We start from the raw sequence: 21,795 nt of genomic DNA on the forward strand, positions 1-21,795 counted from the left end.
CTACATTCTTACTTTTCTAGGAAAAAATATACATACTTCAGTCTAGGCCTATTACTACTCTAAATCAATGGTCAGACTTTGAATTGTCGCACGAAATGGACTCCCCGATAAGAACTAAAAATTCATATTACACTGTAGCCAATATAAGAGAAGTTATTCCAAAGGCTGTCACAGTATTATCTCATTCTACCACAGTAAAATCTACGGATTGGGCTATTCAAAAGTTCGCGCAGCAAAATTTTGACCCGGCTTCCAGGGCAGGAATTGTCACGTACCAACATAACATGATGATAGACGTTATTGCGGTAAGAATTTTTATATCATAAACCACAACAATTGAAATACAAAAATAATATTAAGTCTAGTTTAGGTTGATTTTCGCCACATGCACTCGTTGTTCCTCTTTCTTTTTAATTGTCCAACATTTAGCTCCGTTTCTCATAGCTGGTTTTATGGCTGTGTTATTGAACTTTTCCTTTAGTTTCATTGGAAGTTTTCTGTCACACAATGCATGCAACTTCATCTATTTTCCTATTACTCTGTAACACCGATCCTTGGTAATTTAAACTATTACTTTTCACCATAATTTTACCATCTAAAGATATCATTATATTTGTATTAACTCCATCTTTAAATGAACATTCCAAATACTCTGTTTTGTCCTACTAAGTTTTAAACCTTTTGTCTTAAGAGCTTGTCTCCACTGTTCCAGTTTTTGTTCTAAGTTGTTTTTATTATTTTATACTAACACTACATCGTCAGCATACATTTAGCGTTGGAATAATTTCAATATGTCGACATCTCCTACGTAGAGTATCGTAAGCATTCGGTCAACTTTACAGTACAGCTGTTTAAAGGTTCGCTCATTGTTTATTGATGATTGTTCAGTGAGGGAACAACCAATATATTTGAAAATTTGTATATTAATTACGAAATAGGTGGGTAATAATTCTGTGTAGTACAGTGTGATGGCATCTCTGATCTATTTATATCAAACCGCTAGAAACGTCTAGTTTTTGCAAAGCAGTGTAGACAAACTGTTCACTTATAGAGAAAGTATTTAAAAACGTCTTTTTACAAACAGATATAAATTCGTTCTTATCACCTCTCTTCACTTTCAGTCTATAAATGAGAGTAAAATTGCGTCTTGATACTGTATTAATATTGTTCGGAAGCTGTTTTTGTGGCATTTTAAAGTAATTAATATTTAAATGGGAATAAGCCACAATTAAAGGTTAAAGTACGTTTATTGACGTTTCAATTTCCACTTCGGAAATCGTTCTCAAAATACAAACAATGTTTTTATTAGAAATTTTATGAAATGACTGGAATAATTAATTCTTTAATTTCTAGTAGCTGGAATAATTAATTTAATATATTTAAAAATTAAATCAAATGTTTAAAGTACATGCCGTTGACTTCATGGTAATAACCAAGATGGTTTCTAATTTCCTCCAACAGTCCAGTTAATGTTTCTCGGTGAATTAGTCTTGCCTCATTGAGAATTCTTTTTTTTTTTTTTTAATGTTCGACATTGTCAGACCTATTGAAGTATACGTAAGATTTAAGATAACCCCAAAAGTAAAAATTAAGGGGTGTTAGATAAGGAGATCTTGCTGTCGACTCTATAGCTCCTCTCCTACCTATCCATCTATTGAGGATAATAAATCATGCACTTCCTGCACATAATGTGGTAGTGCGCCATCTTGTTGAAACCATATTAAATTAATAGGCAGTTGTGGATTTTGGTTATCTGAATATAACACAGCAATAGTTGGAATAATGTCATTTTGTAGCATATCTAAATATTTTTAAGCTATAAACGTTCTTCCAATAAAAAAAAATGGACCCACAATGTTGTTGCCAACAATTCCTGCTCAAACATTATCTTTTTCAGTGTACTGAGTATAAGTCTACGTCGTCCAATGAGGATTGCTAACTGACCAGTACCTACAGTTTTGCCTGTTAACAGTTACATTTAAATAAAATGATGCTTCATCTGAAAATGCTACATGAACTACAAATTGTGGGCCATTATTACATCGCTTCATTATCACTTCGCTAAATTCAATCATTCGATCAAAATCATCCTTACTGAGCTCCTGAAGTAGATTAACTTTATACGGGTGAAACTTGTTTTTCAAATATTTTAAATCTGTAAATTTATTCATTGAATTTTCCGTTGCGATTTATCTATTTGATATGCGTGAATTTTCTTGCACAGTTAGTAACAAATTCAATTTTTCATCATCGCCAATTGCAGAAGGACCTTTATAATTATCTCCGTGAACTGACAAATAGAACGATCTGGAACTTATCATTCCATAAATCACAAACTTCCTTGTTGGGTTCGGCACTTGTTACCATACCCACATACTTCTTCTTCCTATAGCACCTTGAACCTATAGTGCTTTGGCGAATTAACTTAAGGCCACACGTCTCTCTTTTGCGGAATGCACAAGCTCGCCAGTGTTATTTATGTATGTCCAGTTCTTTACATTTTTATATACCTACACCCACGCATTATTAAAATTTCAATTCTTTCTTTTTCACTTAATCGTAACAGCAATAAAAACCATAACTGTCTAAAAAAATTTTCTGCTCCTACCATGTTTATTAGTCCCGTCCATTCAATAAAATTTTAGATTTAAAATTTTTGATTTGTCTGTAATTCACAAACCAATTATTTTGGACTAAAAGTATTATACATTTTTGTAATTGCCTTTTATTGTGAAATGTAAAAATGAAGAGAAAAATATGTTGTTCCGTTTAAAAAAAAAGCCGATGACGTCATGTACATGAAAGTGGCGACATCATTAGTACATTCGTAAGATGCGCCTTTGAAATTAAAAATTGAAATGTGAAATCATTTTGTTACAATACCAAAAATGGCCCAAAAATATTAAATTTATTCCAACCTAAACGTCCTCTTCTTCTTCAGTGCCTTATCCGGTCCGGATGTTGGCGATCATCAAGGCTATCATGGTTTTGTTGACTGCTCTGCGAAACAGCTCCGCTGAGGTCATCCCAAACCATTGTCGGAGATTTTTCAACCACGAGATACGACGGCGTCCCGTCTCATAAACGTCCTCACTGTGTATATATTGTATATATACTGTGTATATATTATATAATGCGAGCCTAATGCATTTTATCATGTGTATATTGTTTATTATTTCCTGACCGTGAATTTTTAAATACAAACGTTTTTAATTTCTGGGTTTGTCGGTCTCTTTAATTATTTAACATTAGTAATACACAATTATATTTTATGTCTACACTATTCGGTGGTTTTACATGAATGCAAAAATTATATCTGACCTGACCCTAAAATTCATATGGCAGTTTTTCTTCAAAATACGAGTGGTTCAGGTCGTATCTTACATATCTGTCAATGGTGCATTTAAAAAACAACTCCATTTATTAAATTATGATACACATTGGAAAGACCTTTGATATCAGTCCTATTATTAATAATGACTGATATCAAAGATCTTTCCTCGGCTGAGTACCGATCCGACAAAATAGTGATTTTTTAATACATTTATCATTTCTCTGTATCCGATCTTGCATTTTGGAGACTTCTATAAAAATTTTATATTTCACCTTCCGGTTTGCTCATGTTCGGAGTAAAACTGATATAATATCGAGTTTGCTGTTTTCCATAGTCAAAATCGTTTTCAGGATTTTGTGGCTGATATATTCGATATCTGTTTCGAGTAATTTTCAAATTTGTCGTGCAGTAAAAGGCCCACTTTTGAACTTGATAATTTGCTTTGTCGTTTTCGCTGTAAATAAGTAGGAAATTTTGGTATTTTGATGTTTCTTTTAATATTCTAGCACGGTATTCTTTTTGTCTTGCTATGTTCGTCTTCAAATGTTTCTGGCATGTAGATATTTGGTGCTCTGTGATCGGTTCTATGAGCATGATTCTTTTTTACCGAGACGTTGCTGGCCTCATCTTCTTACTCCTCTCCTCTTTTATCCGAGTTTTCTACCAGCTATCTTGAGATTAAGCTATTTGATCCATCTAACAGCAGTACAGGCAGAGTTCAATAAAAAATAATATTATTATAACACTCCATTATTTACCTAACATTATTTTTTTAGTTGATACATAGAAACATAAAGTCTAAAGTACATGTCAGTGGCTTGGTAATGGATCTAGCAATATTCGGACACCCAGTATTAGATGATCAAATCCATGAAGTTATTAAACACCGTTTCGGTATTTCTTCAACCTTAAGGCTAACAAAAGACATAACTAGAATAATGTTAAACGCTTGGGTAGATAACGCTGGTGAGGCTAAAAGATTGGTAAATGACTTGAACCTTGATCTTAAGGAAGGGGATGATGTACGAAAAATGTATATGAAAATTGATAGTAGTTTGGACACTGTAGGAAAAGTATCTCTGTGTCATGTTAAAACTAGTGGTGTTTCAGTATTCTTTCAAATTATTGCTATGAATATAATGCTTGAAGGAAAATCAGGTAAAAAAATTTTAGTATATTTACTTTCTGAGTTTAATATATGTATATATATATATATATATATATATATATATATATATATATATAATCAATAAACTAAAAATTTAAATTAAAAATATATAAAATATTTTTGTGGCTTATCTACAACTAACTAAAACTAAGTTAACTAGTTTTTAATGGTCTCAGAATATCTTCTAGTGTAACAATAGATATATTTTAGAACTGTCTACAGAACATATATCGGATTTCGCAGCCATACTATCGTCTTGCAAAGACGTTATTTCAGCAGAAGTTCCTAAATATTTAGAAGATGTTGCCAAAATACTAAAAGAAAATGAACGTGGAGAAGCTTTCTGCAGTTTAAATCCTAGTGAAGGGGTATCTTTTTTGAAAAATCATTGTCCCAAAGCATATGAAGTATTTTGTGAGTTTATGGATAGACATGGACATAGATGTCTTTATGAGGTAGGCTTGTTAAATATTTGGATACTTTTATAAGCAACCATTCAGTATAAACTCCTGGTCAAAGTTAAATGTACTTCTAATATTAAAAAAAATTGGAGATAATAACTAATTTATTCTATAACTAGTACGTTTTAAACTCTTTTTGATATTGAAAGCCTATAGTGTTTGATTTTACACATGCACACGTCAATTGAATAATGATATTTAGCTTAAAATCCCCTAATGGACCTGAACGTTTCTGGAAAAGAGTAGAATCTGATAAATTTAAAAACATCGTAATTGTATACGTATGCCCTTGACTTCTTCTCCTTGTGTTACTCTCAATCTTTTTTTATCAAAGGCAATGAGGATCTCCACATGATTGGATAGATTATTAACTACTTAGGTACATACTATTCATATTATTAGGGTGGTGCAAACAATTTGAGTATCTAAAAAATTGATTTTTATTAATCTTTTATTTTTTTTACGTAACTAAATATTCGTTAGATACAGAAACGGTACGGTCGCTAACCTCCCAATATATATTTGTTCGTTGACAATTAAGTTTGTATTTCTAAGATGGTAGTTCCATCGGTGGTTAAAATTTTACTCTCTGATTAGAAATAAGTAGGTACCACATTATATGTTAAAGAAAGATATTTAAGTGCTTATTTAGTTTTTCCCCTGATATGTGGAAAAGACCGATAGTGGAACAATTAGAGAACAATTGAAATAAAATAACAATTATGCTGACAAAAGTAAAGTTGCCTTGTTGAATGGGTAACTATTTTCTGAATATTTTATTCATGAGAATCAACCACCATAAATTACAATAAAAATAACGATACAAATTACATAGGTATTTTAAATTTTAAAAATACAAAAAACATAGTATGAAGCTTCTCGCTAGTCTGCACCTGCAGTACCGCCTACCGCACCACTTTTTTTTAGCTTTACGGCACCTACACCTATCTTCCTTAGCACTGAGACTCAAAACCATTTGATGATTATTTAAGTATCTTTTCTCATTTTTTTTTTTTTTTTTTTTTTTTTTTTTTTTTTTTTTTTTTTTTTTTTTTTTGGCATAGACTTTTAGTCATTCAGCCAGACTCAACATGGTAAAAGAAAGATTGTCTGAGTTTATATTAAAATTAAAATAAATATACAAAACAGGTAAACAGGGTCACTCTCTTCTCGCCTAGGGGCCCATCAAGGCATTTTTTTTTTACATACAACACTAGGCCACGGTAAGAAAGGAATTTAAACAATTGGGTTAGAGACAAAGGTTACGTTATTAACTAATGTATAATTATTCACATGGTTATTTTACTATCTTTTAAAAACATAACTAATAAATCATACACTGCTCTCGAGTCTAATGATAATAGGTACTGAAGGTTCCAAGGGGCTAATATGTTGTGTTTGTGTAAATTATTTATTAATCTGGATGAAGTTATAATATTTCTGGGGCAACTGAAAAATATATGATCTAGGTTTCCTTCTTCTGTACAAAATTCACATTGATCATTATCTAAAACCTTAAGTTTAAATAAATGTTTGGGGTAACAAGCGTGCCCAAATCTCAGTCTTATGATCGTGGTAACATATTTTCTAGGTACATTAAAAAACTTATACCAAGGAGTTTTAGGAATATCTGTTTGAAGAGAAGTGTATCTATTTGGGCTAACAATGGAATATTCCTTCCATATATTATCCCACCTTTGGTATAATCTTAATTTTAAGGAAGCCAGAAAGTCGCAAGCCGTGATTTTATACGAAGTTTCTCTACCAGACATAATACTTTCTCTTGCTAATTGGTCTACATGTTCGTTATTTTCCAAACCTATATGTGCTTTAATCCAAACAAAAAGTACATTTTTGCCCCTTGTTACTAACTTTTGTTTGATATCCTTAATTTTGTAAATATAAGGGCAACTGTACGTATTTGGCAATCCCGGTTTCCCAATAGAGGTCAAAACTGATAAAGAATCTGATAATATCACTATATGGTCCGAGTTACTTTCTGTTGCATAAAGTAAGGCCTCATATATTGCAAGAGCTTCTGCTGTAAAAATAGAGATCTGGGAGTTCAACTTAAATGTGCGTTCTATTCGTTCCAATGGAATAAAAAAAGCGCATCCAGTACCGTTTGATGATTTGGAGGCATCGGTATATATAACAACGGAGTTTTCGAATTCTGATAATATTGAGTGAATAATCTTTCTATTTATGTGTATACTGTCACTATATTTTGGTACCATGATATCTGCATTTGAACCATGATATGTTGCATATGAGATGTTTTGAAGTGTATACGTAGCTTTATCTATCTCTTTTAATGCTTCCATATTATGTTGCAGAGCTTCGCAGACTAAAGGCGATTTCTTTTTTTCCCAGTATTTAGTAGACAAATCATAGCAATTCAGAGTGATGAGCTTTGTGTATAACGATTGATTTTTTATATATGTCTTTACCAGAAATTTTTCGGTCAGGAAGTTTCGTCTGATATTTAAAGGCGGTTCCAAGGCTTCCAAATACAAGGGTTGAATTGGTGTGGACTTCATAGCACCTAAACATGTACGTAGAGCTGAATTGTGTATTACGTTAATTTTATTTAGCAATGCATTACTGGCTGATCCATAAAATATGCTTCCGTAATCCAAAATAGAGCGGATATACGCTCTGTAGAATAATAAATTTACGTCTACATCAGCACCCCACCACGTTTTATTAATCGATTTAAGAAAATTTATTCCCTTGTTGCATTTGTTTAACATATCCTCAATGTGATCCTTCCAAGTCAAATGTTTGTCAAGTGTCATACCTAAATATTTGACCTTATTTTTTAGTGGATATTGATGTTTTCCTAATTTAATTATTTGATCATTAGGTTTATAATGTCTGGTAAAAATGCAAACCTGTGATTTATTACAAGATAATTCAAAATTGTTTTTATCAAGCCATTTTTGAAGTAGTTGATAAATACTATCCAAGTTTTTGATTGCTTGTTTATATTCTTTGTGTTCTGTGTAAATGCAGAAATCATCTGCGTATTGTATGAGGTTGAATGGTATGTTGTTTATTTTAATATTGTACAAATCCGCTACGTACAAATTAAACAGGATAGGACTCAATACAGAACCCTGAGGTAATCCTTTGTTTACGATTCTGGGGCCTATGAGCATTTGTTCTTTTCTTAAATAAACTAATCTGTTTGAATAAAGATTAACAATACTATCAGCAAATTGAGCTGGAATTTGAAATATTCTTGTCATTTTTTCTTTGAGTGCTGTTAGACACACAGAGTCATAAGCACCTTCTATATCAAGAAATAATGCAGGTAAGTAATTGTTCCGGGAATAATTGTTTTGAATGTCTACAACTAGGGAAGCCAATGCATCCAAGGTACCAAAACCTTTCCTGAATCCGTATTGTTCTTTGGGTAGAAGGTTCTGTTCTAGTAACCACCATTCTAGCCTAGCCTTAAGTATTCTCTCTAGAGTTTTTTGTACACAAGATAATAAAGATATGGGTCTGTAAGCTTCAACTAATTTTAGATTTTTCCCAGGTTTGGGAATAGGAACGACAATAATATGTTTGAAGGCCGAAAAGTTAGAACCTTCTCTAATTATCTGATTAAAAATATTTAGAAGTAACTCTTTTGCATTATTTGGTAAATTAAATAGCATAATATATTTGATTTCATCATAACCAGGAGAAGTGTTAGGACGGTCACTAAGGGCACAGTCCAATTCTACCATAGTAAACGGTTTTAAGAGAAAATGACTATAATTCGGATTGAATAACATTAAATCTTCGTGATTGTTCACATACGGTGGTGCAATTTTGTCGAAAAACTCTGCTATCCACGAATCTTCTAGTGGTAATGGAGCATTGACCCTTTTCCTGTTCATCCTTTTCGCTTGATTCCAAATCAAAGTAGGCGACGTTTGTTTATTTAATTTTGAGCACCAATCAACCCAGCTTTGTTTGGCTTTCGATTTCAATAATTTCTTAGCGTGTGCACTAGCTTGTTTACATTTAATAAAATTTTCAACTGATGGATCTTGCTTGTATTTTATTAATGCATTTTTTCTTTCTGCAACAATTAGATCACATTCTGCATCCCACCATGGTGAAGGAGTCCGTTTCTTACACTTAAAGGGTTTATATTGGCTAATAGATTGTGTGGAAGCTTTATTGATACAGTCTAATAAAAGATTATATTTTTCTTCTACATTTGGGGATATAGGTCCACTTTCATTTAAAGTATTCTCAATTATTTCAGCGTACATATCCCAATTAGCTTTCTTAGTATTCCATTTACTTTTGGGATATATGGTCTCATTAACAGCTCTTGGGTATTCGAATTCTATTTTTACAACATAGTGATTTGATCCAAGTGTATCAGAATCTACAGTCCAAAATGTCTTAGTAAAAATGGAAGGGGAACAAACCGTAATATCAATCATAGAATCTGAATGTCCTGGATTTCCTTGACAAGTAGGTTGACCGTTATTCATCACAATGAAATCAAGATCCTGTAGGGTCTCTACAATTTGATCGCCAATATTATCATTTTTTGATGATCCCCACAGCGCATTGTGGGCATTCATATCACCCCCAATAATGCAAGGGTGCTTCACTTGGGAAAATAAGTTTGTCCAATCTTCTATTCTGGTTTTGGCTTTTGGACATCTATATACAGAGAGAAAGCTCAAGTGAGTATTATCGTAATTAACTTTAATACCACAGGCAAGTAGCTCTTTATTGAAGTTTTTATTTAATTTTAATATTTCAAAACGGATACCCGTTTTTACCAAAACAGCGACACCAGCAAAACCGTCTGCACGATCTTGACGAACAATATTATAACCTTTAAAATTATATACAACATTATTTTTGAACCAGGTTTCACTTAAAAGAGCAATATCAACATCTTCTTTAATAAGGAAATTGAGTAGGCTGTTTTTATTTGCAACAGCTGATCTAGCGTTCCATTGCATAATTTTAAGTTTAGTGTTAAAAGCCATAAATTTAAGTACCTTTAAAAATATCCTCGAGAACAGTATGCAAACCCTTAGCTAACAAATTATTATCCAGTGTTTCTGCATCCTCAAATGATTTTACATTTTTTATAAATTCAGAAAAAAATTTGACTAACGAAATAACCATCTTGTTTTTTTCACCATCTATTGAACTATTAGGTTTATTGGGATTAGGTGGTAGGGGCTGTAACGGGCCAAATCTAAAAGGAAAGGTGGAGGAATCTGTAGGGGATTGTGAAACAGGAGTAGAAACTTTCCTTTTTTTAAGTGCATTATGTTCAGTATTAATCCTACTAGGTCCAGGATGAGTAAAGTTTGTTGATTTTTTCATATACGATCTTGGAATGGTAGGATGAGATGACATAATGTCATCAGATACGTTAGGTAGTTTTGGAAAATTTTCTTCAAGATTTGACAATATCGAAAATTTATTGTTACTAACAAATTCGGAAAAAGATGATTCTTTAAATCTTTTTGCTTCTAGAAAGGAGATTTTTTGATCTAACATAATATTTTTAATTTTTTTTTGTTCCTCATAAACGGGACAACTTTTGGAGATCGAAATATGATCTTTACTTTTACAATGTATACAAAAAGTTTTTTGAGTGTCGCATATGTGACTATCATTTTTAATTTCTGCACATCGTATACAAAATTCTTGTGTGCCCTTGCATTGCTTAGAAATGTGACCAAATTTCAAACACTTGTAGCACTGTATTACCCTGCCTACAAATCTTTCTACTGGTAAATACACAAAATTAACTACGACATGAGTTGGCAAAACATTTCCTTCAAATGTAACTATAATATTTCGTCTGGGGACGTATTCTGTTTTACCTTCTTTATCTACCTTTCTATGCATTCTTTTAATGTCGGTAATTTTAACGGAAGAGTCTATATGTTTTTTTAAATAATCAGTATCATACCTCGTATCTACATCGTGAATTATTCCCTTGATTTCCAAGAGATGGTTAGGGATATAGGCTTTTAAATTTTCATCTTTTAACTTATCATGTGTTACTAGATGATTTGCATCCAAAATAGATTTTAAAATGACTTTAACTCTATTTTTTCCTATAGATTTAATTTCCTTTAGATTTTTGATTTTAAGTTTTTGATACAAAATTTCCCCCACCACCATTGGATGTAAACGAGAGATGTTCTGATTATTTAATTTCTCTATATAAACGCAACAGGTATGAAAATCATAATTATTAGAGGAAATATTATACAGTTTAACTTCCCTTGTTTTGCCGGAATCCGCACCAATTTCAATATCCTTATCCATATCCATATCTGGGGAACTTGTCGCAACACTCACTTCGCACATTTGCGTCTTAATGTTATTTTCCTCCCCCATTAGGGGAGGTAAATCACTTATTTACACTAAAATTCCAAGTATTAAACCGATATATTTACACAACTTTAAATTTAAATATAAATATCGATTTTTAATTACCGCAAAAACTTATCTCTGCTTAATGTGGTTTTATCGTCTGTTCGAACTGAAAGACAAATTCAAACTGCTTTTCTCATTTAAAATGAGAGAAGATGCGTAAATGCCAAATACCAAATGTACCTATGTATACCTAATACATAGGCTACTGTGGGAAAAACTATACAGTATTTAACCTACATGTTATTATTTTTATTTACATTGCTTTTAGTAATTATATCACCTACATGCATTTTTGAAGCGAAGCTTTCATACTGGCGTTATTTTACTTTTTTCTCTACAGTAAATTGATGAGGCGAGCATCACGAAACTAGCATCACAAGATGGCGTCGTCACAGGTAACGAAACTTGCGCGACAAGATGGCGTCGTTCCGGGTATCGTTACAAAATAGTGGTTCTTTACGTAGATTCACTACTCTCTTTTCTAGTCATTATATATTTACTCTCAGCAGATTTCAATTAAAAACTGCATGAAAAATAACTAATGAGAAATAGAAAATTAAGAGAATATCTGTCACCAAAACATTCGATTCGTAATGGTTGTCAAAATTTAAAAGTCATAAATGTCATCCAAATAATAACATTGAATCATCTTTTTAAATTTTTATATTTCTCGTTTTAAAATAGTTTCATATAAATACAATTATTATTTTTAAACCTATTATTTAGTTTATATGATAATTAAATTTACTACCAAATGATATTTATTTATATTCTATAATTAATTTAATATTTGGTGTGACAGATTTGACAGATATTATATCAAAAGTATGAAACGTGTAGGTATTCTTACGTTAACAGGTGGCGATAGAAGTAAACGTAATAATTTATTGAATTTGTTTAAAACATAAAAAATAAATAAATATTAAAATTACTCTATTCAATTTTAAAAATATTATTTAAATTTTAACAACACAGAAAATAGTATTGTATGAAGCTTCCCGCTAGTCTGAAGTAACTCCTATTGTTCCACATTTTTATCATTTTTGTGTGAAAATTGTTTACATTTATTGTTTATATTTACAAAAAAAAACAAATAATTAGGGGAAAAACTAAACAAGCACCGATATTTAAAGTGTTTGTTGTTAGTTTCAGTTTCATAAAGTTGTGTAGTTATTGTAAAGTAATAGATTAGAAAAATAAAAATGAAAAACTTCATTTTTTAAGTGAAAGATTTTGTATTAAAGAAAAATACCTCGAGGCAGTACGCAAAGATCCAGGAAAGAAAGTAAATTTTAGACGCCAGTGTAAGATAAAGATGTTGTTACTTCTTGTAATTCATAATAGGGTATATGAAAGGAGTTCTTTTATAATTCTCATCTTCTTTGAACCGTTCTATACTGCACTACGCTATTTAAAAATATTGCTGCATTTCATGAAGAGCTCGGTAGTATAAATTGATTTTTATTAGTTACCAGAATTAGTAAACCAAAATTTATTAAACTTAAGACAATAAAATTTTACACAAAAATGCTCATTAGATTTAATTTTTTTAACATAGGATAGAGAGTAACATTTCAACAGACATAGTAAAAATTTAACGTAAAAATTTTACTCCGGAGAAAAATTATAACGTTATATTTAACGTTACACCGGGTCTGTTAACTGACCCAGGCTCGTTGATCCGGATCTTAGAAAAGCTCCTGGCCTTGAGTCCATTTAGTACATAATATGAGAAAATCTTAATAGAAGCATCCTAGATCCTAGATTCTCACCTACCACACAGAACTATTTTGGTGTGTTCAGTTTTCAGTAATACTTGAGATACGATATAGTCCAGTTGGGATAGCATTTGATCTTGCATGGTAAGTTGCCTCAAATGTTATTGTTCTAACCTTTAGGGAGGGGTTAATGGTAGTGTAAATTTAAAATGTTTTCGACAACGTTTCGACAAAATTGGAAACAACTGAAATTGTTGCAAATGTCTTTTTCTACAATTTCTGTTTTACAAATTTTTTCTTGTGGTCGATATTTTCCGAGTTAAGGGAAAAAATAGTGAAGGGCATAATTATCGAATTATCCCGTTTATTATTAACTTTACAACATGAATGTACATAAGCGAAAATTAAGAGAATTATATTTTATACAATTTTGATATATTTCATTTATTTTGTTATAATCAATATTTAAAGTCGATGACCGTCACATCAAGGTTCGTTAGGCTTAGGACCTTAAATATTGATTTCAGCAAAAAAATTAAAGAAACCAAAATTGTATAAAATATAGGTTTCTCTATTTTTATTTGGGTACATTTATGTCGTAAACTTAATAATAAACGAGATAATTCGAAAATTATGCTTCCCTCCCCCTTTCTACTATTTTTCCCCTTAACTCGGAAAATATCTATCGCACGAAAAAATTTATAAAAAAAGAAATTGTTGAAAATCGCATTTGCAACAATTTCAGTCGTTATTATTTTTGTCTAAAAGTTGAAAATGGCGGAGATATTGAGCAAAAATGGTTCTGCTTTTTTATTTAAAAAAATGCAAGATGGCGGCTAACGTAACAGTTTCAGTCGCGATTTTTGAAATCTTGTAAGAATGCAAGAAACATTAACTTGCACGGATGGCCAAGCGACCATGAAGGCTCTTATAAGCCCTATGGTGAACTTTAGGCAAGTGTCGGAATGCCGAGGAATTCGACAAACTATCGGAACATAACAGTGTCACCCTGGTATGAGTTTCAGCTCACCAGGGACCACACGGCAATGAAAGAGCTGATAAATTTAAAAAAAATAACATTAGCTACAAAGTACTTTGGTCTAGATCCGACCATGGGTGTTATAAAAATCATTGTCCGCGAGCGGAAAAAAGCCTGTATCACTAAAACAACAATCTGGAAAAATATACCCAGTTAACCACATGGCAAAGTGTATATTGGACAGACATAATGATAATACTATTTAAGTACTACGAAAAACAAGCAGGAATCAGTTTCGAATTATTATAACGTGATTCCTTACCAGACATGCGCCAGTCAAGAGACACGTGGGACGGTTTCATGGAGACTTAAGCTGCAAACTCTGTAGCAGAGGACCTGAAACCATTATCTTGTACGACTACGAGGTATTAGAGCGTAATAAACTTGACTCCCTAATGTTTTATAACTACTTTTTGCTTACGTCCTATTAAGTAAGATTTTATCCAATGATAAATCAGTGTCCTAATGCAATATCTTTCCAATTTTCCAATTAAACTATGAAATATCTCTGACAAATCAAAAAAGAATAAATTTTGAAAATAGAAAAAGCTTAGAAGACTCACACACATTTATAATTTAAATAATTTGCTGAAGAAAGGAAACAGGCTGATAGGACGATAATTTTCCAGGAATTCAGGATCACCATTTTTAAAAAGGGATCTATTTAATGCTACTTACAGCTCATCTCGAAAGACACCCGATAATATAGTTATATTAATCACATGACACATTGGTCTTGGTTTCTAGCTCAAAGGTACAACATTTTATTAAGGCATTTTAGTTAGAGTGCCCGACGGCAAAAAAGTTTATGATAGATACTCTTTTCAAACTTTGGGATCGCTTCATTAGGTCGAGTCTGACACGATTTCTCTCTGCGACTTTTTTTGGTTCTGGGGCGTTTTTCCTCTAATTTTCCCGAAAATTTTCACCCATCAGATAGAAAAATCGGAAAACAAATTCTATCAAACAATATGTTTTTTTAATTAAATAGCTTATAAATTGTAAGAAAAACACGAAAAAAATGATAAATATAGGTCATTCAAAGTCAAAACGACTGTGACGAAATTCATAGATAGCCAGTTAATTTTTTTAGGATATTTTAACAGCAACAAAAACAACTTTTCATACTGTCTAACGGAACTTGTTTTTCGATTTTCCTGTCTGACGGGTGAAAGTGGTCAATTTTATGACTATTAAAAAATTTATTAATAACCGTTTTTTTTTTCAAAAATGTTGATTTTAAATGAAGTACAGAATATGATATAATAATAATTATTATATCATATTCTGTACTTTATTGTCTGACAGTGAGATAGGCGATAGGCTCGTTTTCATGGAATTTAAAAAATAATTAATTTTTTTTTTGGAATAGGTACCTACTATTTTTAATATATCTTTTATAATATTATATACCCTTATAATTAATTAATTGTTTTTGCAATAGGTACATAGGTACTATTCTTAATATAACTTTTATATATACCGTTATAATTTCATAAATATACGCGATATTAATAATTGAAAAATTAATTTGATAATATCAAAAATCATTTAGAAAACAATTATATTTAATATATTACTTTCTTCTTAATTTTTATGTAGACATGGCTCGTATTTTTTTCAATGTGCCTCCAGTAAGTTGTCGTTCTATCGTTTTCGTGGTTCTCCTACTGATCGTCTTCCTATTGGGGAACCATCTCTTGACGTCTTTACTACTCTATTTGTTATCTTTTCATACTTTCTTTAATAATTCAATTTCGAATATTCTCAATTTCGCGCTTATTCGTAATTCGCCCGCTCGTTCAGTGCGCATTCTCATTATTTTGGGAGCTGAAGAATTTGCTGTGTAACAAATAACATGTACCCGCGTGCCTTAAATAATTATTATAATGGTTCGAAAAAATGCAGTGTTTACTGTGCAAATCGAATCACGGTGAAATGATTTCATTTACGGATCATACGTTAAATAGATGCTAATTATTAATAGAGAATTTGCAAATTAAATTAATTTTGTCATTTTTTTTTCTATTTTGGAAATGTACAACCATTTTTATATTAACTAATGAATATGTTTTAACGCAATATTTGATTTATTTATTCATATCCTATTATACAGTCCATTTTATTTATAATATCATGAAAAAGATAAATGTAATTTTTTCTCAATTTTTAAAATTTTTTAGATTTTTTTTGATCTTTCTAATACAATACATGATATTTATTTAAATTATTTTTTATTATTAAGTATTTTGATTGTTAAAATAACAATAACTTCAAATTATGTAAACATGCGCGTAGGTCTGTTACCGCTGTAAAATTACTTTTTCTCATCAGACTTTAGTTATGTCTCAATATATCTGTCAGAGACTTGTAGTGCGTTTTAAGTACAGAATTTCTACGTATACCTTTTCAATGTCTGACGGTTAATAATAATTATTTTGATAGTCACAAAATCGACCAATTTCACCCATCAGGCAGGTACATAGGAAAACAAGTTCCGTCGGACAATATGAAAAGTTGTTTTTTCTGCTGTTAATAAAAGTATCCTGAAAAAATTAGCTGGTTACCTAACGTAGATTTTACTGCATTGCTTTTTATGAAGAACTCAATTTTGAAGTGTAATTTTTTATTAAATTTTATTAAATTTCAAACACTTTATCATGAAAAAAATGTGTGTTTGTGATTTTTACGCCATCACCTTTATACCAATTCGCACTTTTTTCTTATGGAACCGAATGATATCCAAATAAAAAGTAAAATCGCAATATATTTTTTAATATAGCTGAAAGCTTGAAGCTATAAAAATTTTTTTGAGATGAATAACTCAAACTTTCTTTTACAAAAGGCAAAAGGGTTTACTACTGGCTCATAAAATAGTTGTTCAAAACACTAACAAGACTTTTAGTTCGTTCTCAATTTAGTTCTCAGTTTCACTTCTACAGTTAGTGACTCTTCCTGAATCGTTATAGGTAATTGAATATGTAGCGTCAATTTTTGTCCAATTGAATGTAATCCTTAGACAATTGTTTTCTTTTGCTTGAAGGTTCTTCAGTATTTTGAGAACACATCTCTGTTTCTGTTTCTTTTAAGACATGAATTTCAACCATTTCCGGAACATCTTTAAGTGACATTATTTTCCTGTAGTTCGTTTTTCGTCAATTTATTTTTCATCAGACACTATATCAACTCGTTCAAGTAAAAGTTCGATAATATTAACAGTATATATTTCCTCACTATTATCATAAAACTTAAAGTTCATTTCTTAACTTTTTGAGTTCCTTGCGAGATAATATTCTTCTAGAGATCTAAAAATATTAAATTGATACTGTTACTGATAAACAAAATAAAGAATTACAACTATTAGAACTAAACAAATGAATGTCGTTGTAACTAGTTTGACACTCACCGTGTAAATTAGAATATATGACGAGTCTGTGAGAGCGTAGGCGCCAGATATCCCCATAGGGAGATCATGCTACTTATTGGGTTAAGATAATTAAGTTTAATAAAGTGGTTTGGTAATTTTGTTCAGGAGTTTGTTTTTAATTATTAAAATATACTAGAATTTAAACTGTATGAAATGTCCTCCAATTTATAAATTGTAGTTCGAGATGAACGAGCCGAGTTGGAGAGAAAACCCATCATTAATAATTTCGATGATCCAAGCTAATACCAAAAATTTGAGGACTCAAAACAAAGAATCTGAAAGTATAGAGAATATAGTAAACAATTTGAAATCAATCACGAGTAATATAACGAGGTAATAAATACTTAAAAAAATAAATACGCACTAAAAAACTTCACATACTTTTTTTGCAGAAGTGTTATTAAATTAATTATAAAAAAGATTAGAATAGCTGTAGCATGTAGAGAACAAACCAAATCAGAAATGATACGAAGTTATGATAAACTAAGACAGGCGTATAGGCAGCTAGGAAAGAAGATGGTTTGTGAAGGATTGATACCTTCCAAGGACTTAATCTACCATCTTACTCATGAAGAGATAGGTTCTTTAATAAGCAATAGAAATCCTGTGTTAATTACCAAGTAAGTTGAAAATTAATTTATATTTGGTTTAAGCAGTAATCCTAGTTTTTGAATATAATTTTGGGAATAAAAATGTAACGAATTATATAATAATGTAATATGTGATAAATAACTGAGACGCTACCAATCACACACATTCATTTCTCCTATCTATTTTCTGAACATCCCTATTTTAATTTTTAAGAAATCAAGCGTATTGTACCCACTTGGTTTTTCCCTAAATTTATAGAAGATGATCTGAATTTCTTTTGTGTTTACAGGCAAATCTGTATTTGTAAAAATAACGTACCAACGTACCTCGAAGGTAATGTTAAGTAAATAACTGGTTCTTACCATTACCTTCGAGGAAAATAATACAAAGGCATTGTCTATAAAATATTAATTTGAAATTATAATCTGATACAAAACCAAAACGTTTTGTTTATTAATCCTAAATTTCCAAAATATTTTACTTAAAAGCCTGTGTATAATGATTTTTAAGATTTTGTTGAACAGTATTTAGTAACTTTATAAATTATCCGAAATGTTTTTCTACATAAATTGTTCTTAAAACCTAAATTACTATAAAAGTCCACTCTTCTGCGAAACCACTTCTTAATTCTAAATCATTATATTTACAACTTTTTAACCTATACAGGGTCTTGAAAGTTTATGTTCTCGTGGTATTTCGCATACAAATATTTATTTAATTTTTGACCTATTTTAGAACTACAACAATATATATATAAATATATTGGACATATCCGCCGGACAGATCTGCGTGTGAATAGGGCACTTCAGACTATCATCATTCTCATTATCCACAATTCCTTTATGCCTTGCCGTCTACAGCAAAGATACTTTGTTGTGCCTTGTCAGATGAGTGAGGGACTGTTTGCAGTTCCAACCTAGTGTAGGCTTCAGCGCCTTCAATGCAGTTTGACTGTCGGAAACAATAAATATTTTCGCTAAATTGGGACGTTTTTTAAGGTAATCTTGAGCAAAAAAAATCGATTACTAACAGTTTTACTTGAAATATTGTAGGAGTAGTTCCAAGGAATATTGATTTTATGATATGCAGATATATGGAGAATATAGGTATATTGATATAGGGATGAGTAATCCTTATTTTTACTCCCTCTAGTGTTTTTGATACATTAGTATAAAGCGCAAAAGCATCTCTCGTGATATCTGCAATTTCATTTTATATTAACCCACACTTGTATGTAATAATATTTAGTGCAAGTTCGAAATCTTATTTTGCAGCCATAATTCCTGTATATATCTTCATTGGTTGCATTGTTCCAACCCTCAAAATCTCTAGATGTACAGTCAGATCGCCGAATTTTAGATTCAGAGCCCGTGGGAGCCTACAGGCACTTTCTAGAGTGAGTCCTTTTACATTTATGTGTAGAGAACCAGGGTACAGCATTACCTCTAAGGCTGTAGTGGGTATAATAATATTGCAACCTTGATTCCTACACAAGAAACTCTTTTCACTTTTTGCAATTTCTTTATTGATTTTGCTCCGTTGTTTTGTTGCACTACACCAGTGCAACATAAATAACTATAACTAATAGACTTCATGACTTGTCACAAAGTGAATGGCACTTCTAACAAACCCATGTTGCTTAAGAGGTGATACTTGCGAGGTGAGCATTCCACCCAAGTTTTCTATTTATAATAGATTGAACACGAAATCCTTCTTTTTGGGGTTTGTTAAAAGATCTCTACCCACTATCGACTATATACAGGTGATAAGACTTATCTTTGAAAACAACTTGTTACTTCTTATATAGTGGCCGACTGATCTATGTATGATAATTATCCACTGTGCCTTTAGGCCTCAATTTTGACTTTTCAGCTAGTTCTTATTGCAGAACAAGTAATAAACTTATTGAGTATTTTTTTATTGCTTTTTTAATATCATTCAAAATATATCATCCAAGAAGCTGTCTACTATTTTCAACTAATATTGTGGTTAATTCCCATTAAAAATAGTAAATAATATTAAAATGCTACAAGAAGCTAGCTTTAGAACAATATTATGAAACGGGCATGGGCCTACCATTATTAAAAATTCAAGAAGCTATTATGAAGAATAGTATTATCAATGATTTACGAATACATTCGTATTTACTCCATCATCATCATTCTGACTTTACAACCATGCGTGGCTACTAGCCTCTTCAAGAATTTCTCTCCAGTCGTCCCTATCCATTGCCTTTCTCCGCCAAGCACGTATTCCCATATTTCTCATGTCTTCATCGATGTTATCAAGGAACTTTGTTCTGGGTCGTCCTCTTCTTCTCCTACCAATGGGTCTGTCAAGGAGAATTTTTCTAGCTGGGTCATTTTGCATTTTGCATTACATGCCCTATACACCTATCTTACTATATTTTACGATATCAGGTTCCTGGTCTATTCTACAAAGTTCGAAGTTACATCGTCTTCTCCACACTCCCTTGTCATTCACTGCTCCATTGATTCGCCTTAGTATTTTTCTTTCGAAACATCCTAACATGTTTTCATTACTTTTTGTTAGAGTCCAGGTCTCTGAACCATATGTTAGGACTGGGCGTATTATTGTTTTATAGAGTTTAATTTTCGTATTTCTCGATATAATTGTGGAATCTCGATATAATTGAGGAGATTGAGCCCAAAATAGTATCTGTTAGCCGTGCAATTTATGTTTATCTCTGCGGTAGTATTATTTTCAGCGTTAAGGAGCGCTCCTAGGTATATAAATTCGTTCACTGCTTCGATGACGTCGTTTTCTATAACAAGTGGTCGTAGGATTTGTGGTTGCGTGTTTATTTTAATATTTACTTTATAGCTGAAATTCTTTTAAAATTTTAAGAATGAATTTTCCTATTAAATTATATTTTTGGTAACCTAGGGCAGTGCGGAGAAAAAAGATATATCCAAAGTGGGTGAAACTTGAATTTCCAGAGATAATGGCAGGGAGTCCTACAATAAAAAACAGTAACACTGATGTTTCTTCAGATACATTAACACAAATTTTTAAGGGTACTCCCGTATACAGTGGAGTTGTTGAAGCTAGAGCATGTGTTATTACCCGTTTTGAAGAAATAGACCAACTAAAGATAGGTAAGTTTTCTGCAGCTATTTCATAAAACTTAAAAATTAATGGTAGAATTAATGTGTAAGTTGAATTATGATTTCACTTTCCATATTTTCGGTATGATAACTTTGTAACCTCAGCATTTCAGTATATCATTCATTATTATAAAATTGCAATACATAATTCCGTACCATCTGCATTACAAGCTTATAATTTCAGCCTCTTTCTACTATTGCTAATAGAACTATTATAGCTAAGACTTCAACTACTACTACTATTTTCTCATCTCTCTCAATAAACTGTAGAGGCCTAGTCACAGTATATTTATTTATTTCATATATTTACATTAATTATTATAATTTTTAATAACTTACAATAAAATTGTCTTTTGTTTATCTTCTAATTCCGCCGTATTTGTGTACTGTTATAATCTATTCTATTATATTGTGGATATTTCCTTCCACTTAGATGTCTTTATTTTTGAAAGCCATACCACATCAGAAACCAGCCTGGTATTTTCCCATTATTCATTCAAAAGCAA

General features: G+C 31.3%; 1 protein-coding gene across 4 annotated transcripts in view; it reads left to right on the forward strand.

Annotated features, from left to right (window-relative positions):
- The window catches only part of LOC140441352 (rifampicin phosphotransferase-like), a 112,644-nt gene that overhangs the window by 84,704 nt on the left and 6,145 nt on the right, over positions 1-21,795 (forward strand). For 3 of the 4 annotated variants that reach the window (XM_072532020.1, XM_072532017.1, XM_072532019.1), the window contains exons 12-17: positions 21-305; positions 4,111-4,492; positions 4,713-4,957; positions 17,749-17,903; positions 17,963-18,190; positions 21,069-21,280. In XM_072532020.1, coding sequence (XP_072388121.1) covers positions 21-305; positions 4,111-4,492; positions 4,713-4,957; positions 17,749-17,903; positions 17,963-18,190; positions 21,069-21,280 — 1,507 coding nt within the window. Of the gene's footprint in view, positions 1-20; positions 306-4,110; positions 4,493-4,712; positions 4,958-17,748; positions 17,904-17,962; positions 18,191-18,896; positions 19,143-21,068; positions 21,281-21,795 lie in introns of those variants that run through there. The other variant, XM_072532021.1, reaches the window with a different exon arrangement.

Source organism: Diabrotica undecimpunctata, chromosome 5 (genome assembly GCF_040954645.1).
Source record: "Diabrotica undecimpunctata isolate CICGRU chromosome 5, icDiaUnde3, whole genome shotgun sequence".
Classification (NCBI taxonomy): Eukaryota; Metazoa; Arthropoda; class Insecta; order Coleoptera; family Chrysomelidae; genus Diabrotica; species Diabrotica undecimpunctata.